The 13,157-nt window shown below is 38.1% G+C and overlaps 1 protein-coding gene across 2 annotated transcripts in view; it reads right to left on the bottom strand.

Annotated features, from left to right (window-relative positions):
- The window catches only part of Ero1a (endoplasmic reticulum oxidoreductase 1 alpha), a 38,179-nt gene that overhangs the window by 9,615 nt on the left and 15,407 nt on the right, over positions 1–13,157 (bottom strand). For both annotated transcript variants that reach the window (XM_028873617.2, XM_028873618.2), the window contains exons 4-13: positions 12,677–12,715; positions 10,331–10,404; positions 10,176–10,249; positions 7,862–7,982; positions 7,014–7,060; positions 5,795–5,806; positions 2,948–2,974; positions 2,734–2,826; positions 1,191–1,437; positions 582–651 (exon numbers count right to left, since the gene is read on the bottom strand). In XM_028873617.2, coding sequence (XP_028729450.1) covers positions 582–651; positions 1,191–1,437; positions 2,734–2,826; positions 2,948–2,974; positions 5,795–5,806; positions 7,014–7,060; positions 7,862–7,982; positions 10,176–10,249; positions 10,331–10,404; positions 12,677–12,715 — 804 coding nt within the window. The remainder of the gene's footprint in view (positions 1–581; positions 652–1,190; positions 1,438–2,733; positions 2,827–2,947; positions 2,975–5,794; positions 5,807–7,013; positions 7,061–7,861; positions 7,983–10,175; positions 10,250–10,330; positions 10,405–12,676; positions 12,716–13,157) is intronic.

Raw genomic sequence — 13,157 nt, 5'->3', positions numbered from 1 at the left:
GTATGAAGTAGAAATTTTAAATTCATTTTTAACTGACATCCAAATTGTTTATGGGGTGCTATGATACCTAGACATTTATTTTTTCTATTTTTCTTTTTCTTTTTTTTTTTTTTTTTTTTGGTTTTTTTGAGACAGGGTTTCTCTGTGTAGCTTTGCGCCTTTCCTGGAACTCATATTGTAGACCAGGCTGGCCTCGAACTCACAGAGATCCGCCTGGCTCTGCCTCTTGAGTGCTGGGATTAAAGGCTTGTGCCACCACCACCCGGCTTATTTCTTGATATTTATATGGAACAATAAAACCAAGGTGACAAGTTCATAACCTGACATACCCTTTTGTAGTAAAACTTTAACTCTTCTCTTAACAGTTCTGAAATATGTAATACATGCCTATTTATTAGTCATCCTTCTGAGCCACAAAAGCTTCCCCCAAACGGAAACTGACCATGCGCTCCCGTCCTAAGCGATCCCTCTCCACAACCTCTTACAGGCGCCATTCTACTCGACCTCCAGTAAATGGGACTTTACACCCCACCTGCAGACTCACCAGGCTGCACCTAACCATTAAGGTGAAGTATAATTACCTTTAGTTTATGTGCTTCATTTTTATCCCCAGCAAAAAAAGAATTCTCATCAAAATGCAAAGGAAATGACCTGTGTTTTAAACAGAGAAGGGTCATGTTCATGTATGTAAGTCTTGCTAATATATTTTACTGGTCAGTGATAAATAATTAAAATAGAATAAAAATCAGTAACAGCAACAATGCAAACAAATACTTGTCCTCAAATCTAAATGCTAAGTTTATTAGAAGTCTGACCCCAAACTTAAGACTATGCAAACAAATATAATGCTGGTATTATTAAAAAAAAAAAGAAGAAGAAATAAAAGAAGTTGTAATACACTAGTCAAAGCAAAACCAAGAAATTCTAGAAGATCTGGGAAGGTCAGATGCAAATCTCCTTTCCCAGCTCCCAGAAGTCTGAGGCAGGAGAATCTGACCACCTCAAAAAAAAAAAAAAAAAAAAAAAAAAAAAAAAAAAAAAAGCAAAAACCTAAAAGTCCAATGAACAGAACTTCATTTACAGTACTTTAAAGATGGTTTCCTTCTCTGACTAAATAATGCAGTTTACTTTGGACACCACCCCTCATCCAGATGTTAACTAACATACATGTTGTAGCATATAGAACCTACTTGATTTCATGAAGGATCTCCAGAAGTAACACTTTGTTTTCTGCATCCTGAACTTTATTTCCAGTGAAGAGCTGAAAATCTGGGCGCTCAAAAAATGGGAGGACTTTAGACAGAGCCCTTAACTCTATCAAGTACAGAAAATACAAGTTCTTCAGCCTTCTCGGACCTTCTCCTTCAGTCAAAACCCCATCAAAGCGCTGCTGAAACTCTGTGACATTGTGGCCCCATTTCTTTTCCAGCCAAGTATCTAAGAAGAAAGAAGAATGTAACAAGTGTACAGTTAAGTAATTTTCATTTTAATTAAAAGAAGCTACTTATATTCATAGAAGTTAAGTTCATTTTGTAATTTAAAATACATAATTGAACCAAGAATTTTTTTTTTATTTATTTATTTTTTGGTTTTTTGAGATAGGGTTTCTCTGTGTAGCTTTGTGCCTTTCCTAGAACTCACTCTGTAGCCTAGGCTGGCCTCGAACTCACAGAGATCCTCCTGCCTCTGCCTCCCCAGTGCTGGGATTAAAGGTGTGCGCTGCCACCACCTCCCAGCAAATTTTTTTTTTAATTAGCCTTTAAAAATTCTGTCATAAACCGGATGTGGTGGTGCATGCCTTTAATTCCATGTAGAGGCAGATGAATCTCTGAGTTCAAGATCAGCTTGTTCTACATACAGAGTGACAGGACAGGCAAAGCTACATAGTGAGACCTTGCATTAAAAATAAATAAAATTTAGAAACTCTATAGTAAGAATTTTGTCTTCTGGAACCCTTTCTTAAAGGCAAAATGAATTAAATATTTATAGAGAAAATGGATTTTTTGATAAAAATCAAATTTCTGAATATCAACAATCATAAAGTCAAAATATATAATTTAAAAAATGACTTGCTAAGCTGGAGAGGTGGCTGAGCAGTTAAGAGCACATGCTCCTCTTCCAGAGGACCTACTTGTTCAGTTCACAGAATCCAGGGCAGCTCATAGCTTCTAACTCCTGCTCTGCCTACTGAGGCACCTGTACTCACTTGCACATACCCCCACATACATATGCATAATTAGTAATAAAAACAAATTTTTTGAAATGACTATCTGAAATTACTAATGAATTTAAAGCACTATTTCAATCCAGAGTTACCACTTTATTTCTGAAAGGTAAAATACTTCCCAATTCCAGAAGAAATAATTACTGAGGAAAATCAACCATGGTTTGACTTTCCACCAGCATCCTAAACCACGAAAAGCAACAGACAATGCTGTAGCCATTAAAGTCCACATATAAATAAAGGCTCTTATGCGGTAACAAACTGTGCTGCTGGATGTATTTTAATTCCCCACAGTCAACAAAAGAACATTTCCAAAGTGATATGTAGAATTGAGAGAATTAATAATATATGGAGCCATTCAACTGGTACACAGCTTCTATATTCCGAATCACTACTATTTACGAGTGGATTCTTACTACCCAATAGTCTGTTTCTCCATCCACGTAAATACCCAAAAAATGTTAAGAATACCTAAAAACAATTATATGAAAGGTTTTAAAAGCACATACCTTGTAAAAGATACCTTGCACTCAAATGCACATTAATGCTTGCATGTAGACCAGATATAAGCCTGTAGAATGCTCTCTTTTCTACACAGAGGCCTAAAAGAAATCAATGGTGCAAAAATAAAATTTTGTATATGAATCTTGGGAATTTAAGATTTCATGATATTAAAAATGAAAAAAATTATCATTTAAATTTGTTTAAAAGTTTCTAATTTACCTTCTAGCCAGCTGTAAAAAGTGTTCTCTGAAATTAAAAGAAAAATAAGTCATAATTTTTTCCTAACACCAAAATGTAAATTTTCAAGTGTCTTAAAGACTGTTCCAGCTAAAGGTCCAAATCTTACAATTTCTTCAAAGGAAAAGGTTGTGTGTGGATCTGGGAAAGGACTGCTCTGTCCCTCAGATAAATGTTTTATGTGTTATCAAACTGTAGAGTTGGGAGTCTGGAGGAATGTCACTCTGTGGTGCATCACTTGGCTACCATGTTCATGACTCCTGGGTTCAATCCCTAAGACCTCTCTCCCACAAGAAAGACACACACACACACACACACACACACACACACACACACACACAATCTAGCAAGACTGCTTAACTAGATAAATTTTCATAGCAATCTATGCTTTAAAAGTTAAGGACTTTGACATACTTTTAAGTTAAGAGGAAACAAATACTGTAAGATGCTATTGCAGATGTAACAGAATTTCATGCAATTCACTACATCCAAAGAGCAGAAGCGCAGTTCTTAAAAACAACCGCTCATGTTCTGTGACCTAACAATACCACTGCCAATCAACTAAAGCTTAGTGATTCTGGTTTCAGAATTATGCTCTAAAGAGATAAAACGGGGAGAGGGAGAGGACAAGGAATCTGTAGAAAGGTTACTATTTTAATTTTAAAGTCTCTAGTAATAAAAATGGATGGTAATGCCGGAGTTAACAGAATATTTAACTAGATAACATGGTAAAATTAACACAACTATTAAAACTAACATGAAAATATTTTAAACGTTTTACAAAATATGTAAGAAATTACAGCATTCATGCAGTACTTGCTATAGAATGATAAATACTATTATGTCAGAATCCTTTTATCTTGCTAAAGTTGTTTAAAATGGTAGTATTATTATTATTATTTTGTGAGGGGAGGGGGTAGGCATTTGTGCTCAGGTCTGAAAGAATACATTTTAAGTAAAAAAAATTTTGAAAGCCCCTTCAACTTGACCTGATCATGGTGCAGGTAATTAATCACCTAATGCAGCAGCTGTCAGGAATACCCCTTTGCCCTGTGGCCAAAATCAATGTAATACTTATGAATGAATCAGTTCTAAGGACTGAGGTCTCTAGGGATAAATGATCCTTTCTCTCATAAAGAGACAAATAGTATGCCAGACAAAGAAGCCTGTGTGTCTAGAATGTAGCACAGAACTCGGCTACTGCCCAAGGAGGCCAAAAGTTACAGGATCACTTCTTCAGTCCCAAACAGAGGCAAGCACCTATGGGAAATACTGTGACTGCTAAGTATCTCCCTCCCACACTAAGTCACATCTGCTTTAGAATTTTATTTAGTGCCACAGTACTATTACACTTTTCATTACAGTAACTATAGCAGCTAAATAAAACAAAATAATCAATTATTAAATGATAATAAAACAGTAATGCTACCAGAATTTCATATTCTGTCTTTTTAACATAATGCACAAATAGTTCAGAAAAATATGGGCTTCCAGGTGGCTCAGTAGGTAAAGGCATATGGCAGCATGCACCCACCACATAAATACACTAAATAAATACATTTAATAAAAATTAAACATGTAAATGATGTCTAAAAAGTAAGAGATTTTGAGAAAGAGAGAAGATACTTTACGTTTAACATTTTCATCTAAATGGACTAAGGCCAAGCAAGTACTGACTCAGTTTCTTTGAACAGTGTGTCTGTCTGTGTACATGTCAGTACTGAGAATTTCACACAGTGTGTCTCTGTGTGTCTGTGTGTCAGTACTGAGGATTTCAGTGTGTCTCTGTCTGTGTGTCTGTGTCAATACTGAGGATTTCAGTGTGTCTCTGTGTGTCTCTGTGTGTGTGTGTGTGTGTGTGTGTGAGAGAGAGAGAGAGAGAGAGAGAGAGAGAGTACTGAGGATTTCACACAGTGTGTCTCTCTCTGTCTGTGTCTGTGTCAGTACTGAGGATTTCACACAATGTGTCTCTGTGTGTGTCTGTGTGTGGCAGTACTGAGGATTTAAACTAGGACTTTTCACTCTTTCCCCCTTTTTTCTCACTTTTTATTTTGAGACAGGGTCTCACTAATTAATTCATTCAGTCTGGCCTGGAATTCATTCAGTAGCCCTGACTGGCCTTGAACTTGCAATCCTCCTGCCTCAGCCTCCCAAGTATCTGGGATTATTAACCTGTACCACAAGGCTGTTAAGTACATACATGGTCTTTAGAAAAGCAAAAAATTACTTCAATCTCACTCCTAAAACTAAAATATTCTTTAAAAGGCAAAGTAACCCTGAAATATATATGGAAGTTTAACATCCCTACCAGTGCAGAGTGGCAGTGATTGAGCTCTGGAGTCAACACTTGAAAAAGTGTCTAGACCCTCCCTGGTAAGACCCTCACAGCCCACGCCTCAACTAGCTAAGAAGAGACCAGGTTTCCACAGCTTGTGGGTCAAACACACAACTGAACTGCCAGAGGTTGAGGCAGGCTGTCCAGAGTGTGGGCCTCTAACAGGGGCCTCTCCCTCTCAGCTGCTCTTTCACCTCTAGCACTTCAGATAAAAAACTAAAATACAAATGAAGAGTCAGCTTGGTGGCCCATGCTTATCAACTGAACTCTTGAGACATACACAAGAGGACTGTCCAAATTCAAGAACACCCTGAGCTATATAATGAAGGAGCTCCAGGCCAACCTGAGTTATGGATATCTCTATAGAAACAAGAGGAGGAGATATTCTGTCCAAGGAAGCAAGAAGAAATGCAGTTTGCCACAATAAACACCAGAACACACATCTGAACATACAACCAGACTTGACATATATAATGCATGATAAAGGTACATACCTTTACTTTTTCCTGAAAAACAAAACAAAACATTAATTATTATAAACTACTTCTGCATGCTACAGTTACATGAAAATAATATGCTAACAATGACTCATTTTAGTCCATCAGTGTATCCACGCAAGTAAAATCAATAGAAGGAGCACCCACAGCCAGCTCTGTCCAGCCGTGGCTCAGGCTCACAGAATTCCCACATGCTCATAGGAGGGGGAAGGGTAGCATACTGAGAGCAGTCTGGGTGCCCATGTTTATGTGGACAACAGCCTTTTTGTACCTTTATTATCCTAACACTATGAGATAATTTCTGTTAAAGGTCTGTATTACTGTTGCTTTGAATCCCTCAGACTGACAGAAGATTTAACCTTGGGAATGTTTTCAAAGACTATAAAATGCAAATTTTTCTGTCATCTTCATTTTTTCCCATTTTTCTTTTCTTTCTTTCTTTCTGGAGACAGGGTTTCTCTGTGTAGCCTTGGAGCCTTTCCAGAAACTCACTCTGTAGCCCAGGCTGGCCTCGAACTCACAGAGATCTGTCTGCCTATGCCTCCTGAGTGCTGGGATTAAAGGTGTGTGCCACTACCGCCTGGCTTACTTGAGGGTTTTGTTTTGTTTCTTGTTTGGCTGGGAGTCAAGCCCAGGGACTGAGACATGCTGACCAAGCATTGCAGCATTAAACTTCCTCCCCAGTTTAAGTTTTTTGAAAAATGAGGTAAATGTTTGGAATATTCATTTATTTGGAGGATAAACAGAACTGAAGTAAACAAATTTAGTGAACTGACGTAAACTATTTAGTGCATTGTAGAAAGACAATAAATCGGGGCTGGAGAGATGGCTCAGAGGTTAAGAGCACTGACTGCTCTTCCAGAGGTCCTGAGTTCAATTCCCAGCACCCACATGGTGGCTCACAACCCTCTGTAATGAGATCTGGTGCCCTTTTCCCACCTGTAGGGATGCAGGCAGAACACTGTATGCATAATAAATAAGTAAAATTTTTTAAAAAAGACAATAAACCTATAACCCTAATCTTCATATTACCATGGCCTAACACCATGAATATCCTTGGGAAATATATCTGTGCCTCCACAGAGTGAGGCGTAACTTCTCTAAAACAGTCAGTACCAGTGGACTACCTGCCCTAACTGCCCTTGCTACTTAACCTCGCCTTTCTCTTCACTCTAACCCAATTTCACTAGCCAATAAACAGATGCAAATAACTCACCTTGACCAGAAGCCAAAGGATTTAAAGGCCGTTGAATTGTCTGTGGCCTACAAAGAAAAGAATTGTACTGTATGAACACGTGCTAGCGGAGCTATTGTCCCTGAGAGAATCACACATGTGCATGCATATGTAAATGCATGCACATGCACACTAATAAATGCGCACACAAATGCACACATAGGTTTTTACCCCAAAGTTAGCTGGTACATCTTTAGAGCCTTCAGGTTTCCAAGTGAAGAACCTTAGGATTTTTCACTCACCCAGTGATCAACTTCCCCTGCACTGGCTAAGAGTACAAAGAGGGTGCTTCCCCTGACACTGAACAAAGACCTAGCTTAAGCCTCAGATTCTCCATCTGTAAGCAGTCATGACTATAACAAATTGTTACCGTGAGAACTAGAGGAGCAATGCCCGTGCCATGGTTAACACAGTGCACAGCATACAGTGAGTACACAGAAAGGTGACCTTGGAGCTGCTCTCTGAAATCAACTTAACTTGAAGAGGATAAAATACTGTGGCCAAAGAAAGAGCAGAGAGTAACAAAAAGAATCTTAAACTATAGATTATAATCTATACCCTATCATTGGCTATAGTGATCTTGGTAAATGAAGCAAAGCCCCTGGTTCCCAATCACTTCATCTACATACGGAGATCCTGTAATCCACTCAGGAATGTTGCTCAGTGGTTCCAATACCAAAAAGGTCTAATATTATCTAAGTCTTTAAAGAAGTATCTGTTGCAGCCAGTGCCCCAGGGGAAATGGGATTAATGACATTTAAGCTTCTATGTCCATATTAATCTTAAGAGCATGAACCTGATTTTCACAAGTCTAGGAAAATAATGCATACTTAAAACAGTTTTCTTCATAGATGACACTCCATATCCTCCAAGCATCCGGCCCCTTGTAGCCTGTGTAGCGCTCAGGGTTAAGGAGTAAATCCACATACTCAGCATCAGGGGACTGTATGTCTGCAAAATAAAATGTTTTACCAAATCTTACCTATTTCAGAACAACGTTTTAGGAAAAAGGAAAATAGGGAGAAACAAACAGCCACATTCACTGTTCACAATGGCTGCAAAAAATTCTGATCTTGTAAGTGGTAAAAACAGGAATACATGAATTTTAGAGTGTAAGAAAACATGTGAGTCGATGCTCACAAACGATCCAAACAATGAGTCTGTTTCCATCCACATTAGCACAGCAGCTCATCACTGACCATCGGAAATGAAGAGAGTGTTGCCTAGTAGGAGAGCAGCCGTCTAGCACAGGCAAAACCCCGTGTTTGATCCCAGGAAGTAGAAAAGGAAAAAAGCTGGGCAGCTGTGGAGCAACTCATTAATCCCAGCACTCAGGAGGCAGAGGCAGGTAGATCTCTTCGAGTTCAAGTCCAACCTGACCTATAGAGTGAGTTCCAGGACAGCCAAGGCTACACAGAGAAACCTTGTCTCAAAACCACCCCGCACCCCAAAAGAAGAAAGAAAAAAGTAAAAAGAAAAATACACTATAAAATCCCATAGACCCGACAGATACATATATCAAAACACGGCATGTACTCCACTACAGAAAACTTTTTTTTTAAGTCTTTTCCTTTTTTGGGAGGGGGTTGCAGGGGTTGAGACAAGGTCTCACTATGTAGCCCTAGTTGTCCTGGAACTCAAGAGGGGTGCCCTGCCCCTGCCTGTCTCTGCCTCACTGGAATTAAAAGCATCCACCATCAATACCCAACTCTTTTCACAAACTTTTTAAAAGTTTATTAGGGGCTGGAGAGATGGCTCAGGGGTTAGGAGCACTGGCTGTTCTTCCAGAGGACCTGGGTTCAATTCCTAGCACCCACATGGCAGCTCACAACTGTCTGTAACTCCAGTTCCAAGAGATCTGGCACCTTCACACTAGTGTACATAAAATAAAGTTAAATAAATTATTAAAAAAAAAAAAGTTTATTAGTCCACTAATAAAGAGCCATAGAAGAATATAAAAATTCAAATTTGATTTAATTTTGCTTGGCCAATTCAGAGGTGAACAATTCAAATAAAAAAAAGATACTAGAAAAAGAATTAAATCAATAAATCTTAATCAAAATCCTAATGTGTTCTAAGGCTGCCAATTTTCAGCACCAGCTACAGACAAGATGTCATGGTTCAATATTCTCTGCACCAAAAGTCACAGAGACCATCAACATGGAAAAGGTTAACAGTCCAGCAGCATTTACAGAAGACATGTTCCTCATTCCCCCATTTTATCTACTTTTGCAAAATGTAAGTGAAAGAGAACTATTAACTACTTGGTACATATAACTACAAAACCCAAGAGGTAATTTTTTTTTATAGAAACTATTTTTAAATTTTTTTTTTTACTGTGGTAAAAATAGGTATCATGAATGGCCATTGCCATCATCGTCAGTGAACTGTAAGTTACGTTCACAATGCTATGTGTAATCATTGCCACTTTCTGTTTCCAAAACTTTTCCATCACCCTTATCAGAAACTGATTATTTAACAATTAACTCCCCAGTACATCTACTAACTGCTAATCTCCTTTCTGTTGCTATGACTTTGCCTGTTCCCGACAGTTCACAGTGGATCATACCACACTTATCTTTGTGTCTGGCTTCTTTCACCTACCATGTTTCCAGGGTTCTGGAACACTGTAGCATTTGTTGGAAGCTCATTCCTTCTTATATGGCTCAGTAGTATTCATGTGTATTTATGTGATATATACAGAACACATTTCAATTATTTTTGCACCTATGATAAACACATAGACCATTGTGCCTCTTATGAATGAACATTGGTCTACCTGTGTCTGAGTCTTTCCCAAATTCTGAGTTACACGTCTGCTAAGTCAGTCCCATGAGTCCATGTTTAGCTTTCTGAGGACCCTTCACACTGTTAGGACTAAGGTTTTAAAATTAACTAAAAAGAACTGAGGGGCAGCATCCAGAGCAGCACTTTGGTAAAGCACTTGTCTAGCATATCCAAAGCCTGAGGTTAATGCTTAATACAATGAAGAGGAGAGAGGGAGAGAAGGAGGGAGAGAGGGAGGGAGGGAAGGAGGGAGGGAGGGAGTGTGGGAGGGTGGGCAGGAGAGAAGGTAGGCTGGTGGTTTGGATTTTTCTTAAGACATTACTGGGAACATAAGGCAGACTTTCACGAACATCATACCGTCAACTTCACAGAAGCTGTCTGAAGAATCATCATGCTTGGTCCACTGAAGAACGGCCTTCTGGGTTTCCTCACTTCAAATAAGGACAATTGCATTATTCTTTTTTCCAGTCAACTGGGACCAAGAAAAACCAAGTACTTGAAGAGCAAATCACCTCAGAGATTCATCCACTGCTCCAAGCCGCTCAGCTTGTTCACATTCTTCAATGAGGTTAGCTTCTTCAGAATACTAAATGGAAAGAAAACAGATTTACTACATTTTAAAACTGCTGCTTCCGTTTTTTTTCTTTTTGAGGCAGGGTCACATAACTTCAAACACATAATTTCCCTGCTTTAACCTCCTGAAATGGTGGGATTACAGGCATGAGCCACACAACCTTAAGAAACATTTTTCAGAAATTAAAAGTTAGACAAGGCTCATGCTACCTGCCACTATCAACCAGGCTTCAAAGTCTATAAAAAGAGCTCTATTTGTTTGTTTGTTTTTGAGACAGGGCTTTCTCTGGATAGCCCTGGCTGTCCTAAAACTCACTCTGTAGACTAGGCTGGCCTTGAACTCAGAGATCCATGTGCCTCTGCCTCCACCTGGAATAAAATGAGCTCTAACATCCAAAAGTACGTAAGAGGCTTTTTTGTCTCATTTTTGTCGGAAACACAATTCACTATTATGTTCAAAAATAAATATCACACTGACAAATAGTGACTAAGATGTGCACAGGGAAAAGCTTCTGAGGTACATGGAAGTTATGAGGTGCACAGGAAGGCAGAGTCCTAGCGACCTGACTAAGCGCCAGCTCCCCTGACTGCCATGCTTATATGTATGTCTCAACTTCTTCTCATTCTGTAATTGGAAGAGCACCTTACAGAAAGAATGCTAATAGCTTTAAGTATTTCAAACACATTCTTTAACTACCCTATTTCTTCTTGACGTCTAAACAGGCACACATACATTTCTTCCTAGTGGGTCTGTGCACACCACCGACCAAGCTCATGAGTCTTGATAACATCACCATTAGCTGGTAGGATTGGAATCAGAAGGCCACAAATAAATGTTTACTGAACACCAACAACGGCCTTGTTAGGATGACCATAAGAATTTCTGACCACACTAGGATACTGTAAAAACTGAAATGACTAAACTTTTAGGGAACATTAAATAACAGAAGTGATTGGATTGTTTGAAATATTATTTATTGACTGACAACTGTGATTCATTATATTAGTTAATATGTAAGACAGTTCAACTCTAAAAAAACCTTCTTGAAACTCAATTCTTTTATTCATAGTTAAATATTAAAGAGTAAAGATACACAATCTACTTGACCTGCAATCCAATGGCTCAGAACATCTACATAGAAAATGTATGACAAAACAAATTGCTAAATATATATAACAATCAGGGACTACAGTATACAAAATGTTTTTATGTTAATCTTATAATTTTGCTGTAAGCTGGAAACTATTTCAGATGAGAAATGGCATGTTCAATGTGGTACAGCCATAGACTTAAAATTATGTCAAAAGAAATTTTCAAATAAACATGAAAGGCCCCAAGAGCTGGTCTAACAAGTAGACACACTTGTCATGTAAGCCTGATGACCTGAGCTTGCTCCCCAGAGCCCATGTAAGAAGCCAGATGCAGCGGCATCTGTCATCACAGCACTCCTAGAGCAATGCAAGGCAGAGACAGATGTGAGCAGAAACTCAAGAACCAGCTAGCCTGGAAGATGATGCCCAGCTGCAGAGATGAGAGGCCCTGGCCCCCAGCCCCATACACATGCAAAACAACTTAATATGATTTTAAATGTATTTTAAAAAACATATCATATGCATATATATATATAAACAAAAACTTATAAACGCTTATCTGAATTTTTTAAGTTAAAGTAACTTCTCAGTACCATTTAGTAATTTAATCAGCTTCTTAATTATATTTATCATTTTACTAGGTTGTGGAAATGTTTCTGAAGAACATTTTTTCCAATAGTTTTTTATTTTAAATTTTCTATAAAACTGATCACAATCATCTTCAAAACTACATTTTATGATTAATCTATTATCAATAACCTCAGCTGGCTCCTCCCCACAGGTATTTTCTAACTGGGAAAACACTCGTTATGTATAAATACATGTAAGTTCTATTCTTTGAGAAAATTTTGAATGGCACTTCCTTAATTCTGAAATGGTCTAATTTTGCATTGCTCTTAAACAAAATGATTTATCTGAGTTTGTCCTTAAAATGATTGGGAAAATGGAGTAGGAAATACACATGAAGCAAAACTGGCCATTACTAATAACTGCTGAGTAATGTGTAAGTGCGTTTCCATCCACTGCTTTCACTTACATGTTTTTATATATGTGTATACATATATAAAGACATATATTTTTTTAAAGGAACAGAAGCTATTGAATATGAACTAAATTTCAAGGTATCTCACTGAAAGAGCAGGGAAATGGATTTTCCAAGATTTTCAGTCACATCAGTAAGTGTGTGTGCATACCTTGTAGCTTGCAGACTTAATTCCATCAGGAACTTCATCCTGAAAAAGAAACATGTTTATTCTATCTTCTGACAAAATATTTTAAATTCTTATGACTTATGAGAAAAATTCACAAATTACTGGAGACCATTTTTAAGTGAGAAGAGTTTTTAATTTTAAATAATTTCTTTAAAGTAAATAAAAATTCAACAGGTGTGGTAGCACACAGCTTTAATCCTCGCAGTCCAATAGTATCTGTCTGAGACAAGTCTGGTCTATGTAGCAAGGGCAATGAAATAAGATCTTCTCTCTCAAAAAATGAGCAAATAAAACTCAAGGCCCATGTATTGCTGGTCATGTACTGTACCATGGAAACACAAAAATAGTTACAAACATTCTATCTCTCTAGTGGTGCACAATACAAATGCAGGTACATGGGCTGATGGAGGCTGTGGGAAACATCCCAAAATCCGTGCGTGCTCCTTAGTCACTCTGTGGTCCC

This window comes from Peromyscus leucopus, chromosome 9, assembly GCF_004664715.2.
Source record: "Peromyscus leucopus breed LL Stock chromosome 9, UCI_PerLeu_2.1, whole genome shotgun sequence".
Taxonomy (NCBI): Eukaryota; Metazoa; Chordata; class Mammalia; order Rodentia; family Cricetidae; genus Peromyscus; species Peromyscus leucopus.
This window is presented reverse-complemented; position numbering and strand designations above follow the sequence as displayed.